Source organism: Vigna radiata, chromosome 9 (genome assembly GCF_000741045.1).
Source record: "Vigna radiata var. radiata cultivar VC1973A chromosome 9, Vradiata_ver6, whole genome shotgun sequence".
In the NCBI taxonomy this organism is placed as follows: Eukaryota; Viridiplantae; Streptophyta; class Magnoliopsida; order Fabales; family Fabaceae; genus Vigna; species Vigna radiata.
Window position 1 is genome coordinate 10,355,637 of NC_028359.1, and position 18,638 is coordinate 10,374,274.

The 18,638-nt window shown below is 33.8% G+C and overlaps 2 protein-coding genes and 1 pseudogene across 2 annotated transcripts; all 3 read left to right on the top strand.

Moving 5' to 3' along the window:
* Positions 1 to 18,638, top strand: part of LOC106774161 — a 42,444-nt pseudogene that overhangs the window by 5,823 nt on the left and 17,983 nt on the right.
* Positions 13 to 2,170, top strand: LOC106774163 (disease resistance protein TAO1-like). The gene is made up of 3 exons (XM_014661042.2): positions 13 to 1,173; positions 1,264 to 1,533; positions 1,631 to 2,170. Exons 1-3 carry the CDS (start codon positions 244 to 246, stop codon positions 1,910 to 1,912), a joined length of 1,482 nt encoding a protein of 493 aa, XP_014516528.1. The 5' UTR covers positions 13 to 243; the 3' UTR covers positions 1,913 to 2,170.
* On the top strand, positions 8,970 to 9,784 carry LOC106774162 (disease resistance protein TAO1-like). Its single transcript, XM_022785948.1, has 2 exons — positions 8,970 to 9,275; positions 9,373 to 9,784. The coding sequence occupies exons 1-2, from the start codon at positions 9,081 to 9,083 to the stop codon at positions 9,652 to 9,654; spliced, it is 477 nt and encodes a 158-aa protein (XP_022641669.1). The 5' UTR covers positions 8,970 to 9,080; the 3' UTR covers positions 9,655 to 9,784.

The following is an 18,638-nucleotide window of genomic DNA, read 5'->3' on the forward strand; positions in this document are numbered from 1 at the left end:
AATCCTTCCTACTTTCTTTGGTTTGAGAGTGATTTAAGCATATGCATGTTAAGGTTGTGTTTTAATTTTGGTAACACATTATCATCTTGAAGACACGATGCTGAACTTGTAGACGTAATTGTTAACCGCGTTAACACATTACTGGACTATAAAGACTTATTTATTACCGAATATCCAGTTGGATTAGAGTCCCGCGTGGAAGACGTGATTAAATGTATTGAAAATCAATCCAGCAAAGTGTGTATGATAGGAATATGGGGAATGGGAGGATCAGGTAAAACAACCATAGTCAAAGCCATCTACAATCGAATTTATCGTCAATTCATTGGAAAGAGTTTTATTGAGAATATTCGTCATGAAGGGTATATTGCTTTGCAAGAAAATCTTCTTTCTGATGTCCTCAAATCCAAGTTCAAGGTGAAAAGCGTTGGGATGGGAAGAACTATGATCCAGAATAGATTTTCGCGAAAAAAGTTGCTCATTGTGCTTGATGATGTGAATGAGTTTGCCAAATTAGAAAACCTATGCGGGAGTCGTGAATGGTTCGGTCAAGGAACTGTGATAATCATTACTACTAGAGATTTTCAGTTGTTGAAACAACTCAGAGTTAATTATGTTTATAAAATGCATCTTTTGAACGAAAATGAGTCACTTGAGCTTTTTAGTTGGCATGCATTTAGAGATGCAATACCTAAAAAAGAATGGAGTGAACTCGCAAGAAACGTCGTTGTTTATTGTGGAGGACTACCGCTAGCTCTTGAGTTCCTTGGTTCCTATTTATGTGATAAGACAATTGAAGTGTGGAAAAGTGTATTATTGAAACTACAAAGAATTCCCCCGGATGAACTTCTGAGTGTATTAAAAATAAGTTTTGAAGATTTACATGATGCGGAAAAGAATATATTTCTGGATGTATGTTGTTTCTTTATTGGCAAAGAAAGAGAGTATGTGACAGAGATATTAAATGGGTGTGGACTAAATGCTGATATTGGAATAACAGTTCTCATAGAGCGTGGCCTCATAAAAGTTGAAAGGAACAACAAACTTCAAATGCATCCTTTGTTACAAGAGATGGGAAGAGAAATTATTCGTCAAGAATGCCCAGAGAAACCGGGAAAAAGGAGTCGATTGTGGTTTCAGGATGACGTAGAAGATGTACTGAAAGAGAATACTGTAAGAACATTCTTTATATGATTTTGAAACATCAAATCAACAATTAATCATGGATTTCTAAATTGTTTTTCTTTGCTATTCTCATCACAGGGGACAGAAGCTATATTGTCCCTGAAATCTGATTCCAGCATTGGAGATTGCTTGGAATCTCGTGCTTTCAAGGAAATGAAGAGACTAAGACTGCTACAACTTGATCATGTACAGCTTAGTGGAGATTTAGGGCACATTTCTAAACAACTAAGATGGATTTGTTGGCGAGGGTTTCGTTATAGATACATTCCAAAGAACTTTCATTTGGAAAATGTAATTGCAATTGATTTAAAACGTAGTCTTCTCCATCTGGTCTGGCAAGGACGCGTGGTATTCATTACATGCCCTTTTCTTTTAATTGATTCTGTTTATAACTAACGCATATTTTATCTTTCTTAATCTTTTTGTTGAAAAACTATGGTTGCAGGTTTTAGAGCGGTTAAAATTCCTTAATCTCAGTCACTCCAAGTACTTGAAAGAAACACCTGACTTTTCAGGACTACCAAGTCTTGAACAACTCATTCTAAAAGATTGTGCAAGATTGCGCAAGGTACACCCATCCATTGGTGTTCTGTCCAACATACGAGTAATAAATTTGGAGGACTGCACAAGTCTAAGATATCTCCCAAGAGAGATATATAAGTTGAGATCTTTAAAAACTCTCATCCTCTCTGGTTGTTCGAATCTTAGGTCACGGGAAAAGATATAATGCAGGTGGAATCCTTTTTAACTATAATTGCTAAGCAAATACAACACTGAAACAAACGTCCTTTTAAATTGTAAGCTATAAAATTACAAATATAAAAATCCCTATGTTATATTTGAAGGATTATTGGAAAATGTTTGCTTTGATACTCTACTTGTCATCTTATTTACTTTATGTTTTTTTGGTTTTAGTTGTTGAATAAAGTTTTTTAGGAAAAATAAATGTTCCTAAACTTCGGGAGAATAATAACAGTGAATTAGTTTGCGAGAATCTCAATTAGCCTTTTTGGTTACTGCAAGTATTATAAGTAATTGNCCGTGCATATTGAAAATAATAACGATCACTTTTATTTCAACTCGTATATTCTATCTATTTCAGAATTTTATTTCCTCTGTTTTGTTTTGTTACCTAATATTATTTTGTAAAACATCAATTGGTATCATAAGAACCTAACGTTATTAAGAATGAGATGAACCAATATAATTACTGTTGAATGATTGAACTTATTTGCTACACGTACATTACTTTTAAATATGTTTTTTTTAACCATGAAATATTACGTTTAGTTTCTTAACTAAATTATAAAATATTTAGTTTCATGTATCATAAAACATCATTGGAGGAAGTTATATTTTAGTCACCTCGGAACTTCCTTTATCATGTGTGAAACCCTCCAAGTATAATCTAGTTTATTGAAAATAACTTTCTTAAAAAAATATAGGACTAAAATTTTATAATTTAATTTAAAATCAAACTCAATTTTTCATTATTACTAGTTTTAAATTTGTCTGCACACAAGTTGATGGCTAAAAATCAAACATATTCATATAGTCAAATAAAGATTGGGTAAAGTACAACAAAATTTTTTGAAATTTTTTATGGAATTTTAGAAAAGAAAATAAATCCATCAGCAAATTTGAAATACCAACAGATTTTATCGATGAATTTTAAAATTTTAATTACTGATTAATTTATTATTGTCGAATTTTTCATATAGAAATTTTTTTCAATAATACATATTTCATTTGCCGACAAATATTTCCAAAGATAAAATCCATTTATAACTTTAAACCTTAAAATTTGCTAATAATTTAAAATTCCTATTACAAATGAGCTTTTTGATCGATAAATCTGTTGATAAAAAGTGTAGCAAACTTTTTACCAACGTGTATGAAAAACTTTTTCCGATAATACATATTTCATTTACCAACAGATATTTCCAAAGGTAAAAAAACTATCTATAACTTTAAACCTTAAAATTCGTTAATAATTTAAAATTCTTACTACTGATGAGGTTTTTTATCAATAAATCTGTTAATAAAAATAGTGGCAAATTTTTCACCAATATATACATACAACGTGAATGAAAAGCTGAACCTAAAACCTTCACCATTTTTGTTCAAGATATCATATATGGAGGTGCAAAGATTAATTTCAAACAAGTGCACAAATTAAAATCCATAAGAAACCCGTCTTCATCTTTTTCAATTTAGAAACCACCAAGGGTTTCTTCTGCAATAACTCCACATAGAAACCTTAGCCAACACTAGAGTCAGCCATTAGGTGTCCTTATTTGGATAGATCCTCTGTTGGCGAGCATGTTATTCGATGCCGTTATCAGTGACAGAGAAAAAAGGAGGTTGAGATAACTACGACAATTACATATGGACTTGCGCGTTGTTTCGTTGACATCAAGGACTGAAATTGATTCGGCTTGGCAATGACGTAATCCATACATGAAACCGTGAGAGAACCACCCCAATGCAGCCATTGTTCAACATCAGATCTTTGCGAGCCACCTGACCACCATTTGCAACAAGTACCTGAATATGAACCTAAGCAGATTCGAGCTTTACCATGACATCAGTTCACACAGAAGCAATGTCAATGTTCACCATCAAACTTCCATTGCAGCACCTTGAAGATGCATATCGTGAGCCACGTATAATCACCGTAGATCGAATGAACTTGATCTTCGCTTTCCTTTGATACCTTCTGATTTTTCATTTTTGATTAGTTTTTATTTGAGGTTTTATCGTTTTAGTTTGGGAATGAAGATGGACTCTCTCCTTTGAGGTGTGGTGCGTGTGCGGAAGAGGTTAAGAAAGATAGAGAAAAAAAAATTGAAAGCTAAAAGAACGAAGAAGAAAGCGAGATGGGGAAAAAGGTGAATGAGTTCGTTAACATTTATTGAAGAATTTTTCCTTTGATAATTATGGAATGGATAAAAACTTATGTTGATAAATATTACCGGCTAGGTATTTACCGCGAGAGGAGAAAGAAGGTGAATCAATTTGCAACATTTATTGACGAATTTTTCCTTTCATAGTTACTGAATGGATATAAATTTCCGTTGGTAAATATTACCAATTGCATATTTACTGATAAATTTCGGCCTTTCGAAAAATCTATTCGAAAAATATCGTGATCAACATATTTTTAACATTTTCAAGGTTATAGAGATTATCCTAGGTTGTAAAGAGGAAGCAAAAGAATGAAAAGGGGATCAAGAAATTGAATAACTTGGTGCATATACATTATGTGATATCCTTTCTGTTTAGTGAGTCTTGCTTGTCTTGAAAAACCAAATTCACTTGACAACCTAACTACTTTACAAGCCATAAAAACTCCTTAATAATCCCTGCTTCTTTTGAAGACACAGTGTTTTCTATCTTCTCCTAGTCAAATCCACAACTCGATACAACACGTACAAAGTTGTTTTTTTCCTTTACTTGCGTTTTTCTAAACACACTAATGCAAGTAAGGACTTCGACACCGATTATTTTGGAGATTATACTTTGGTTCTTTAACCAAAGAATTCTCAAACAAGGTAAAAAATTTAAAATTTTAGGATTCAGGTCATAAGTGAAGCATATTATTTACTTTATGCTTTAGTTCTTTCTTGAACCAAAGCCTATTCCCCATATGTTTTTTAAATTAAAGTTTCATTTTCTTCTCTCCTCACCTTCTTAGTATTTTTCATCCAAAACCACTATAGAGCAATTATGCTCCCCACTAACAAATAAATTCACCACCACCTTTCTTACCCTTCACATTACCTACATTAGGAAGAAAGAATTATGAAACAAAAAAAAAAAAGCAAGATGAGAGAATGAACCTTTAGTTTCTTTCGAAATTGGAAGGAAGGGGAGGCTCATGGCGATGTGGCGACACACGTCGCATTGGCTATGAGGAAAGGAAGGGAGGAGAGTAGCAGCGAAAGTGGGGACATGGAGGAATGATGTTGTGCGAAGGAATGATGCATAGTGGCTCTACAATTGAGGAGTAGTGTAGTGATGCAAATGCAAAAGCTATGATGGGAATGTAATTTAACCCTAATAGACGAATATGTTTCGATTTTTTAAAGAGCTAAAGCTTATAATTATGCAAATACTTTCAAAAAATGTCACTAGTGTAATTTTTGAAAATATTTGCGGATCGCTCTTTAAATAACCGAAGCTTAGAGATTTAGAAGTATTTTCAAAAGTGCTGCAGGTGGCATTTTTGAAAATATTTACATAACTATTTTAGAACTGAAGCCTATAAAAGTATGGGCTTCGGCTATTTTAGAATTGAAGCCTATAATTGTGCAAAATTTTTTAAAAAAGCATTGCATTTTTGAAGACATCATTTTTCTTGAAATCGAAACATATTAGGTGATTTCGAAAGTGTTTTTTTCCCCTTAGTGACACAACAATCTGGGAATCGTCTGTTCTTCAACATTTGCTAGCTTTCAACTACATCCCACAGTCCAAGAAGAGTCTTCATCTGCAGACTCCAATTATCATAGTTTACTTTCTTTGTCAACTGAGACAGGGACACCCTGTTTGAAAGGGTGGCCATCTCACTCTTTCTTCCTCAAACACTCAAGGTTTCTTTAGCTCTTTTTCAACTCAAAAACTAAGGCTTTCTAGCTTTGAGGCCAATTTGTTGGCAAAACTAAACCAGTATGTGAAAAACTTGTTCACTTCTTTGTATTGCTTTTATGTTTGCTATATTGTGTGTAAACTAGACATTTATAATTTATAGACTTACATCTAGACTTTTCATCTCCAAGGCATAATCTCTACCATTAAAATACAATTATTACATATTACTATGTAATAAACACTACTTTAAAATGCTCCTCTTTGCACTTTAAAAGAGACAAAACTCCTAAGCAAATAAATAACCCATTTAATTATATTACATTTAAGTTTACCCTAAGAGTATTCAATTTTTGTATATGAAAATATTTCTAACTTCTCTTGTGTCATTGTGTCACTGTGCATCAGAGTCATCTCTTGCTTGAATGGTGTGGAACTTAAATATCTCATCTCTCTTTAAAATCTACTGTTTGCAAACTTTTTGAAGTATAAGTTGTTGCCACAAAAGGAATTGATCCCTCTTTTTCTTTCAGTAAATAGCATAAGTGAATATCCTCTGTTACAAGAGAGCTATGAAAGGAATGAAGGGATGATGAACCTGGCCTAGGATTTATCATATTCCTTCTTTAAAGATCAATAAAGAATAAATAATGTCAACAGCGACAAAGACTTTATCAGAATTTATAACTTGTCTTACTCATGATAAATCATGTTGCATTTTTTTACTTAAATTTTGTTGCAGAAACTAGTATAATTTAATGTTCAGATTGCTTCTCTGTTTCTCAATAATGCATTGTATTGCTGATTGGTTTATACATTCATTCTTTAACAATAGATTTCAGTTTCTTTGTTTCGTGTTTTTAAATAGTCATTTCTTACCAATGCTTAAAGATGGAGAATTCGTTGATTTGAAATGGCTTTTAGGGAAGCAGTTCGGTATCTAACAAAGATAGTTTCTTCACGTAATTAAAAAAATGATGAACTCCTTGACACAGCTTCATAAGAAATGTAAAAAAAATTATATGAAGTACCTAAATCTTCCATTAGAATTTTGTGTTAGAATGAAAGAATAAAGAAAGCGAAAAACTATGAATTCTACACAACATCTAATGTTTTCCTTTAAAATCTTAATTAAATATTATTTAAGTGTTTCCTTTTCTAAATCTTTTTAATAGTTTTGATAGAATATCGTAATTTCTTTAAAAATCTTACTTAAACAACATAAATATTTTAATATTTAAAGTTTTTCTTTGAAATCAAAAGTCAACAATTGCAACTCTTAAAGTGTCTTTCTAAAAATTTAACGCATGCATACTAAGATGGGTTCAGGAGGAAAAATATAAAACATAAATGGAATTTAGTAAAGTGATATTGGGTGAGTCATAACGCACTTACAGACTACACCTAAAACATATTAATCTTTTACATTATTGCGTTACCTTTGAAGAATTGACTTCAATTCCTTCCATGGAGTTTGCATCTTCTTTATCATCATCATCTTCATCCTTCTTAAAATCAGAACCCCACTTCATACACGATGTGTTCATCAACTTTGGTGGAGAAGAAATCGGTAGAAGATTTGTTTCTCATCTCCACTCTGTCCTTTTACAAGCTCAAGTCAAAACTTTTCATGCCAGGAGAATCTGCAAGAAGGGATGAAGGTAGAAGAGCATATGCGAGCAATAGAAGGCACTAAGATTACAATAATTGTTTTCTCCAAATCATACGCTGAATCTACCTGCTGTCTTCTTGAGCTTGAAAAAATCATTGAATGCCACCAAACTTTTGCCCAAATAGTTGTGCCCGTATTTTACGAGATTGACCCATTGGATGTACGTTATCTGATGGATGATTTTGGAAAAGCGTTGAAAGAATCTGCACACAAAAGCTGTTCAGCAGTACTGAAATATGCGTTGTTAAACAAGTGGAGCATGACTGGTTGGGATGTCAGAAATTACAGGTAAACAAATGAAACATTCCTACTTTCTTTGGTTTGAGAGTGAATGAAGCATGTGTTAAGGTTATGATTTAATTTTGGTAACACATATTATCATCTTGAAGGCATGATGCTGAACTTGTAGACGTAATTGTTAACCGCGTCAAGACATTACTGGACCATAAAGACTTGTTTATTACCGAATATCCTGTTGGATTAGAGTCGCGCGTAGAAGAAGTGATTAAATGTATTGAAAATCAATCCACGAAAGTGTGTATGATAGGAATATGGGGAATGGCAGGATCAGGTAAAACAACCATAGCCAAAGCCATCTACAATCGAATTTATCGTCAATTCATTGGTAAGAGTTTTATTGAGAATATTCGTTATGAAAGGTATGTTACTTTGCAAGAAAATCTTCTTTCTGATGTCCTAAATTCCAAGTTGAAGGTGAAAAGCGTTGGGATGGGAAGAACTATGATCCAGAATGGATTTTCTCGAAAAAAGTTGCTCATTGTGCTTGATGATGTGAATGAGTTTGGCCAATTAGAAAACCTATGCGGAAGTCGTGAATGGTTTTGTCCAGGAACTGTGATAATCATTACAACTAGAGATCTTCAATTGCTGAAAGAACTCAGAAATAATTATGTTTATGAAATGGATGTTATGAACGAAAATGAGTCACTTGAGCTTTTTAGTTGGCATGCCTTTAGAGAAGCCAAACCAAGAAACGAATGGAGTTTACTCGCAAGAAACGTCGTTGTTTATTGTGGAGGACTACCTCTAGCTCTTCAGTTCCTTGGTTCCTGTTTGTGTGATAGGACAATACAAGTGTGGGAAAATGTATTGTTGAAATTACAAAGAATTCCCCCGGATGAACTTGTGAGCATATTAAAAGTATGTTTTGAAGTTTTATGTGATACGGAAAAGGATATATTTCTGGACGTATGTTGTTTCTTTATTGTCAAAGACAAAGACTATGTCACGGAGATATTAAATGGCTGTGGACTAAATGCTGATATTGGAATAACAGTTCTCATAGAGCGTGGCTTCATAAAAGTTGAAAGGAATAACAAACTTCAAATGCATCATTTGTTACAAGAGATGGGAAGAGAAATTATTCGTCAAGAATGCCCAGAGAAACCGGGAAAAAGGAGTCGATTGTGGTTTCAGGATGACGTAGAAGATGTACTGAAAGAGAACACTGTAAGAACATTCTTTATATGATTATGAAACTTCAAATCAACAATTACTCAGGGATTTCTGAAATGTTTTTCTTTTATACTCATCACAGGGGACAGAAGCTATATTGTCCCTGAAACTTTATTCCAGAATTGGAGATTGGTTTGAAGCTCGTGCTTTCGAGAAAATGAAGAGACTAAGACTGCTACAACTTGATGATGTAAAACTTATTGGAGATTATGGGCACATTTTTAAACAACTGAGATGGATTTGTTGGCCAGGCTTTCCATATAAATGCATTCCAAAGAACTTTCATTTGGAAAATGTAATTGCAATTGATTTCAAGCATAGTCTTCTCCATCTCGTCTGGCAAGGACGCGTGGTATTCATTACATGCGCTTTTCTTTTAATTGGTTCTATTTATTAACTAACCCATATTTTATGTTTCTTAATCTTTTGTCGAAAAACTATGGTTGCAGGTTTTAGAGCGGTTAAAATTCCTTAATCTTAGTCACTCCAAATACCTGATAGAAACACCTGACTTTTCAGGACTACCAAGTCTTGAACAACTCATTCTAAAAGATTGTCCAAGTTTGCTCCAGGTACACCAATCCATTGCTGATCTCTCCAATATAGTATTGATAAATTTGAAGGACTGTACAAATCTAATATATCTTCCAAGAAAGGTATATAAGTTGAGATCTTTAAAAACTCTCATCCTCTCTGGTTGTTCGAAGCTTAGGCCATTGGAAAAGATATAATGCAGGTGGAATCCTTTTTAACTATAATTGCTGAGAATAGAACACTGAAACAAACGTCCTTTTAAAATTGTAAGCTCAAAAATTATCAGATATAAATCCTACGTTGAATTTGAAGGATTATTGGTAAATATTTGCTTTTATACTTTTCTTGTTAATTATCTCTATTTTTTTTTTTTGTTTTAGTTGCTGAATAAAGTTTTTTAATCAAAATAAATGTTCCTAAACTTCGGTAGAATAATAACAGTAAATTAGTTTGCGAGAATTAATCTCAATTAGCTTTTTTGGTCGTGCATATTGAATATAATAACGATCACTTTTATTTCAACTCGTATATTATCTGTAAAACAACAATTGGTATCGTAAGAACTCAACGTTATTTAGAAATAGATGAACCCATATAATTACTGTTAAATGATTGAACTTTTTTGCTACACGTACATTACTTTTAAATATGTTTTTTTTAACCTTGAAAAATTATATTTAGTTTCTTAACTAAATTATGAAATATTTAGTTCATGTATCATAAAACATTAATGGAGTTTTTTTTTAGTCACCTCTGAACTTCCTTTGTCATGTGTGAAACCCTCCAAGTATAATTTAGTTTATTGAAAATAACTTTCTTAAAAAATAGGACTAAAATTTATAATTTAATTTAAAATCAAACACAATTTTTCATTATTACTAGTTTTAAATTCATGTCTGCACACAAGTTGATAGCTAAAAATCAAACATATTCATATACGTGAATGAAACCTTACTGATTAGCCTTTATCCATTTGAATAAATTGTGAGTGATGAATAATTTATTGTCTATGGTTATGGTGACATTGCACAACGAATGTTTAAAGGATAGGTTCAATATTTTGCCAAGACATTAAAAAAAATAGTCTCAGCAAGCATTGATATGTTAAAAAATAGAACGGCATGAAAGAACAAAACAAAGTAACATCCAACATTCGTGAATGATTAAAAGCATATGCTTTGTGTAGACTAATTATGTGTCAAGTGTTCATCTTTGGTCTGCACATTAGAAGGTGAGGAAAGCATCAAGGCAAATTTTTCTTTAATGAATTTGAGTTAGGGACAAACAGCCACTTTAAATTTGATTGAAATACCAAGTTTAAACCTTGTTTTGTTTTGAAAAAACACACCCTAGCCTGAAAAATGTTTATATGACCTTCCTCACTGAAGAAATAATTATCAAATAAAGATTAAGAAAAGTATAACAAAAAATTCTTGAAATTTTTGATGGAATTTTAGAAACAAAAATAAATCAATTAGTAAATTTGAATTATTGATAGATTTTATTGTTGAATTTTAAAATTTTAATTACTGACCAACTTATTAATGACAAATTTTACATATGAAATTTTTTTTTCATAATAGATATTTCAATTGATGATAGATAATTCCAAAGGTAAAATCCGTGTATAACTTTAAACCTTAAAGTTTTTAATAGAAAGTTGTGTCAATCTTTTATATAATTGGACTCATATCTTATTAGTATTATGTCTTTCTTATGAATCTCCTCCTCGAAAGAACTAATACAAAATACACCTAACATTCATCCACATTCACTAAACAGAAAACACACGCACTAACTCGCGCTAACTTAAATATGTCTACTTGTCTCAAAGTACCACCTCTTCCAACACCATACTCATCTAATACCTATTAGATGAATTCATCTGGTCTAGTCCTCCATTAAATAACTTCATTCTCTTAGTCCTTTAGGTAGAACCAACAGTTAATAATTCAATATTATGCTTCATGTTTAACGAGTATGAGGCGTTGTAATTTTCTTACTCTTCCTCGTATCTACTAACTCTTTCTTGAATTTAGCTAATAAACATCTAGTATTCTTTAAATGACTACAATAATTTCACAAAACTAATACCATCTCTTTCATTCCCGTTTTTCTTCTATTGTTCCAAATCCACTTTCTTTAAATATTCTCTCATAATCCCTCCTCTAATATATGAACCTTAAATATTATAGAATCTTATCTTATTTATAACATTTTAATAAGTTTTTACTTTGATAAACTTAAATTAAATGTCTGATTTTTCTCAATACATTATTAATACTTCATCTTATTACTTATTATTAACAACATCATTTCAAATAACATCCCTAAGATAAATGAATCAATTATAGTGGTTAGTATTTTTCCTAACTTTCTTATCACTTAATTCCATTATTCTAAGAAAATTTTATTCAGACAAACCTAATCATGGTTCATTCATATAATATAGTCTACTGATATATTTTATAACTGAACTATTATTATTCTACAAACTTTATGTTTCTAATTTTTTCGTTTCATATTTTACCATCAACTCTTTGTTGCTGTGTATCTTAGTACTTCGTTAGATTTCTAAGAGAATGATAACGTGTAAAAAATGTTTAAAAACTAAAACTAAAACAATATCATTTTACCACTATTCTTTTCATAGACGTTATCATTTTGACTTTACTTTGTTTTTCCTGCTATGTTTTATTATATGTCCTTACTTAATTAGACTTTTAATATGCGAAAATCAAACGAGTTGATAATAAAATTTGTGAAAAAAAAATAGTAAAGTAATGATAATTGAGTGATGAGGTATACCATTAAACCTATGACGATCCTGTTTGTTTGTATTTATTTATTTATTTTTAAAAAAGGTTTGTTTAACAAAATAAACAAATTTGTTTTTTAGATTATATGTTCCGAAAATTTTCAAAATAAGTTTTCTAAAATTTCTTTGAAAAGAATTTTAGAATAAAATTTTCTAAACGAATGATTTGCATTCTAAAATAAGATTGCTGGAATAAATTTAACAAAATATATATAATACTTACTAAACAAATTTTCGGAATATGAAATACATTTTAGAAAGTTTTTCGAAATAAGCTTTTTTTCCTTCTTTTTTCTTCTCCCTCTGCAACAGTGAGTATGATGAAAGGGACATCGGTGAAAATGTGGAAGTGATAGTGTGGTGCAATGATAAAGGGTAATTTAGTCTTTTTCTACTAGTGTGAGGGTGCAAGAAGCAATAGTCATTTATGTTTTTGTATAGTTTTCAACCCATGTGACCCAATCCATGATCACTCTTGTCAATAGAGTGGGTACTCTGTACAACAGCAAGAGAGAAAAATGAAAATCAGAGAAAAAGTATTTTATAAATTGTTATCAGTTGTATGAATGATTAGGCTCCATATGCATGGATGCAAATGCTGCCATGAAGTAGATAGTGATAAATGATAAGTGAAGTATTTATGTATAAAGAGAAAAGTACTGATAAAATTGAATCTAACAACCAACAGAACAAAATTTGCAACTTAAGCAGAAAATAGTTTGCTTTAGATTTTTCACACATCACATGGTCATTTCTAGCGATAGTTAAAATACGTTATTTGAAAGAATAATTTCTTCGTTACCAATTGCTAGATTTAAATTTTGATGACTGAGGATTTACAGCACATATAAAAGGGTGAAATAGGTTTGTAAAACACATTGACACCAGTGCTATGTACAAACATAAGAATCTATTAGATAATGGTATTCACTTAAATTGCTCTTCCAGTACAAAATTTGAAGCACAAATGATATGATTGTTTGAGAAAAAGAATTAAACCTTTGGTTCCTAAGTCCTGTCTAAAGATTTAAGAATTTTATATTTAATTCATCGTTATCAAAGGACTTACCTAACTCAATGAGATAATTCACTATATGTGTGAAGGGCTTTTGAACATGAACATCTACAATAGTTTCTCCCTTCTTCATTCAGAACATCTCATACTCTTGGGATTAAAGTATTTCTTCTGACTCTCCTAACATCATCAGTTCCTTCATGGGTGACTCTCAACATCTCTCACATCTCTTGAGCAGTCTTACAGGTTGAGATCCTAATAAAATTCAACAGATAAAGCAGATGATATTATGTTATAGGCCTTTACATCCTATTGGAATCTTCTTCTATCATCAGCATTCTTTTGTTCTCGCGATTTGAATTCTTGCAAATTGTTAATAAATATAGTCGGAAGAAAAGGACCATTTGTGACGATTTTTCAAATCTCTCTATCAATAGATTCCATGAAAATTTGCATTTTCACTTTCCAAAACACATAGTTTTTTCTAGTAAACAATGGAGGTCTATTGATAGAGGCATCACAACAAAGGTTTGATGTTGCTCCATCATTTTGAATTATTATCCAAGCAAGTTCTGATACCAATGGTGAGAAGCGGAATGGTTAACATGTACAATATAGACTTACATCTTGATTTTTCATCTCCAAGGCATAATCTCTACCATTAAAATACAATTATTACATATTATTATGTAATAATCACTGCATTAAAATGCCTATCTTTACACTTTAAAACAGACAAAACTCATAAGCAAATAAAGAACCCATTTAATTATATTATATTTAAGTTCACCATAAGAGTAGAGCTATCAAAATGGGTAATCCAGCCCAACCCGGCCCACCACGGGTTGGTCACTTAGTAAGCCAACCCAACCCGGCTCATTTTTTAGCGAGCCAGAAAAATTCGAACCCGGCCCGACCCACCACAGGTTGGCTCACTTAATTACTTTTTTTAATTAAAAAATTACAAATTTTCTATAATTCAAATCTAAACAAATTTCACTCCTAACATGATTGTTTAATTAATTTAGAAAATAGAAAACTTAAATAACCTTTTCAAGCAAAAAAAAATAATAAATATCCTTATATAAAATTAAAATTAAATTTTAATAAAATAAAATTAGGTAGGTGAGTTGGTGGGCCAACCCGACCCACCAAGGGTTCAACCCGCATGAGTCGGGTTTAAATGAGCCGGGTTGAAATCTGACCCGCATAAAAATATACAATTTTTTCAAATCCAATCCGTCCCGAACCCGTGGTGGGTCGAGTTGACCCGCAGGTTGTAACCCATTTTGATAGCTCTACATAAGAATTTTCAATTTTTGAATATCAAAAGATTTCTAACTAGTGTTTGCTAAAACAAATTAACACCCTCAGAAGCCTTCAAGAATTGATTGTTTATGAGCTACTATGTCTGAAGTCATTTGCGGAAGAGGATTAGCCTTTCAATTTACGAAAAGTTGAGATCTTTAATTGTTGGGCACTCACACTACCATCCATCACTTAGTGGGGTACTCGGTTTCTTAAGTTTCTTAAGTCTCACAGATGCCTTGGAAAAGCAATTGCTTCCTACTTCTCTTGTGTCATTGTATCACTGTGCATCAGAGTCATTTCTTTCTTGAATGGTGTGGGACTTAAAATATATGATCTCTCTTTAAAAGCTAGAGATTCAAACTGTTTGAACCTTAAGTTGTTGCCACAAAAGGAATTGATCCCTCTTTCTCTTTCAGTAATTAACATAAGTGAATATCCTCTGTTACAAGACAGCTATGAAAGGAATGGAGGGATGAGTCTGGCCTAGGATTTCCCACATTCCTTATTTAAAGATCAATAAAGAATAAATAATGTCAACAACGACAAAGACTTTATCAGAATTTATAACTTGTCTTACTCATGATATATCATGTGTTGGAGAAAGAGTGAAGAGAATGAAGGAATAGAGTCTGTGTATATTATTGAAAAGTAATGGGATGCACCAGTTTATATACAAAGGCTAAACAGAGCAACGAAGCAACAAACAAACATAACTGTCAAACAGTAAAAACAGAAATGCATTAAAGTAAATCAGTTTGACTTGACTTCAACACTCCCCTTCAAGGCAAACTGACCGAACACCAATTTCTTTCTTCAATCAATCAAACTTTTCAATCTTCAGTGCTTTAGTAAAACCATCAGCTAACTGGTTTTCAGTGCTGCAGTAAGTCAGGGATATTCTCCCTTTGTTTACCATATCCCTGAGAAAGTGATATCGAACCTCTATATGTTTGCTGCGACCATGGCTCACGGGGTTCTTGGAGAGATTGATGGCAGACACATTATCAATCTTCAGCTCCAGTGGTGTCTTCACAAGAATCTTCAACTCCTTCAAAATCTCAGTTAACCATATTCCTTGACATGCTGCGTAGCTACCAGCTATATACTCAGCTTCGCAGCTGGATAGAGCCACAACAGGCTGCTTCTTGGAGCACCATGAGATTGGAGATCCATTAAGCAAAAACACATAACCCGATGTGCTCTTCCTCTCAACACAGTCACCGCCATGATCTGAATCTGTGAAACCAATAAGCTTCAAATTTCCTTCATCAGTTTCTCGCGTGCCAAAACGAAATAGGATTCCAAGGTCTACAGTACCTTTAACATATCGTAACACTCTTTTGGCAGCCAATATGTGTGTCTTCTTCGGTTTTCCCATAAATCGACTTATCAACCCAACACTGAATGACAGGTCTGGTCTGCTGTTGCATAAGAACCGTAATGAACCCACAATCTGTTTATACACGGTTGCTGCAATGTCATCTTCATTCTCAAAGCTTAGTAACTTTAAGTTCACCTCAACTGGACTCTTTGCAGAGTTGCAATTAGACATATTGAAACGCTTAAGTAGCTCCTTAGCATACTTCTTCTGATGTAATATCAGACCTTCTGTAGTGTAGGTGAATTCCATTCCTAGGAAGTAGCTTAACTTCCCCAGATCTGTCATTTCAAATTCCGTCTGCATAACCTTTTTCAATTCATCCATCTACGCTGGGCTTGATCCAGTGATGAGTAGATCATTAACATACAGGCAAATGATCAACAACTCCTCTTCCTTGCCTCTTCTTACATACACTCCGTGTTCCACTACACATTTGGTGAAACCAAGTTTCATCAGAAATGCATCGATGCGTATATTCCAAGCTCTGGGGGCTTGTTTCAAGCCATATAGGGCTTTCCTCAACCTGTACACACAGTGTTCTTTGCCTCTGTTCACGAATCCAGGTGGCTGCTGGATGTATACTTCTTCTTCAAGTGGACCGTGAAGAAACGCAGACTTCACATCGAGCTGGCACAGGGACCAACGTCTTGCAGAGGCTACAACAATTACTAAGCGAATAATATCCATCCTAGCTACTGGTGCAAACACTTCGTTAAAATCCAAACCTCGTTTTTGAAGGAAACCTTTCGCTACTAGACGTGCTTTGTATCTGGACACAGATCCATCAGGTTTCAGCTTCCTCTTAAACACCCATTTCACACTGATACTCTTCTTCTTCGGAGGAAGATCAACGAGCTGCCAGGTCCCATTCTTCTCGATGGACTCTATTTCTTCTCTCATTGCGTTTCGCCATACGGGTTCTTTTAAAGCTTCAGTCTCATCAATGGGTTCTGCCTCAGCCAGCATAGCCATGTGAACAAGGTCCCCTTCATNATCTATTTGTGCATCAGAGTAGATCTCANACTNACCAAATCTCTGTGGCTGAACCCGCTGCCTCTGTGGTCTCCTTGATTCATGCCCATCATCTTCTAACATCGTAGTTGACTCCATTGTAGTAGAGTCATCAACATTTTCAACTACTCTGGTTTTCATTGTTTTAGTGCATTTCTGATTCCAATCCCAACACTGATTTTCCAGAACCACCACATCGCGGCTTATAGTCACCTTCTCTTCAACTGGGTCGAAGAGCTTATATGCCCCAGTTGGGTGATACCCAATGAACACCATTACTCTGCTTTTGTCTTCCAACTTAGATCTCCTTTGATCTGGTACATGCACGTGTGCTAGTGATCCAAACACCCTCAAATAGCCAATTGTCGGCTTTTCTCCAGTCCACGCCTCCAGTGGCACTCTCTCTCCAAGCTTCTTCGTTGGACATCTGTTGANGAGGTGGACAGCNGTTGAAACNGCCTNACCCCACAANTTTCGTGGCAGACCCTTNTCCTTCAACATACTTCTGGCCAGATCAAAGATCATCCGATTTCTCCTCTCNGCTAGTCCGTTATGNTGAGGAGTATACGGCGCTGTAACTTCATGTACAATTCNATGTGCTTGGCAATGATTCTCAAAGGCAGCAGAAACATATTCTCCTNCTCCATCTGTTCTAAGTATTTTCAGCTTCTTGNCGCTCTCTCTTTCAACTCGAGCTTTGAAGCGAATGAACATCTCCAATGCCTCACTTTTTGCCTTAATCAGATACACCCATATCATNCTACTGAATTCATCAATGAATGATATGAAGTACCTGTTTCCAGCAATCGTTGGCGCTNCAACTGGACCACATATGTNTGAATGAACAACGNCTAAACATTCTTTAGCTCTCTTATTCAACTCGTTCTTAAACGATTTCCTTGTTTGTTTCCCTGCCATACAATTTCCGCACACCATTTCTGGTAAGATAATCTCGGGCAAACCATGCACCATTCTCTTTGCACTGAGTTGTTGCAAACTTCTGAAGTTCAGGTGGCCATATCTTAAGTGCCATAGCCAGCTCACTTCATTACTCTTNACTGNAGCCATGCACTCCGAATTCTCTACTGCTTCCAAGCTAACCTGAAAGGTTCTGTTCTTGGAGATCTTGCTTCTCAAGATCAGGTTTTTATCACCGTCATAAAGCTCAACCTTATTGCTCTCCATTACCGCCTTGAATCCTTTTTGAACAAGCTGTCCAACACTTAGAAGATTGCACTTCATATCTGGGACCAATAGCACGCTTGTGATTACTGCATGTGATCTATTCTTCCTCCGAATCACTACATCTCCCGTGCCTTCAACTCTCAGGGTGCTGTCATAGGCAAACTTGACTTTACTCTTCTTTGACTCATCAAAGTTGATTAGCCAATCCCGATGGCATGTCATATGATTCGAACATCCCGAATCAAGATACCATATCTCACTTTGAGAGTTGGAGCATTCACCTGAAGTGGTCACCATCAAAGTCAAAGGTTCTGAATCTGAATCCTCTTGAGCAACGCTTGCTTCTTTGGACTGATATCGCTTTTGTTTCCCTTCATCTGCACGACACTCTGATGCATAGTGCCCATACTTGTTACAGTTGAAACACTTTATGTTTCTTTTATCCTTCTTTGAATGATAG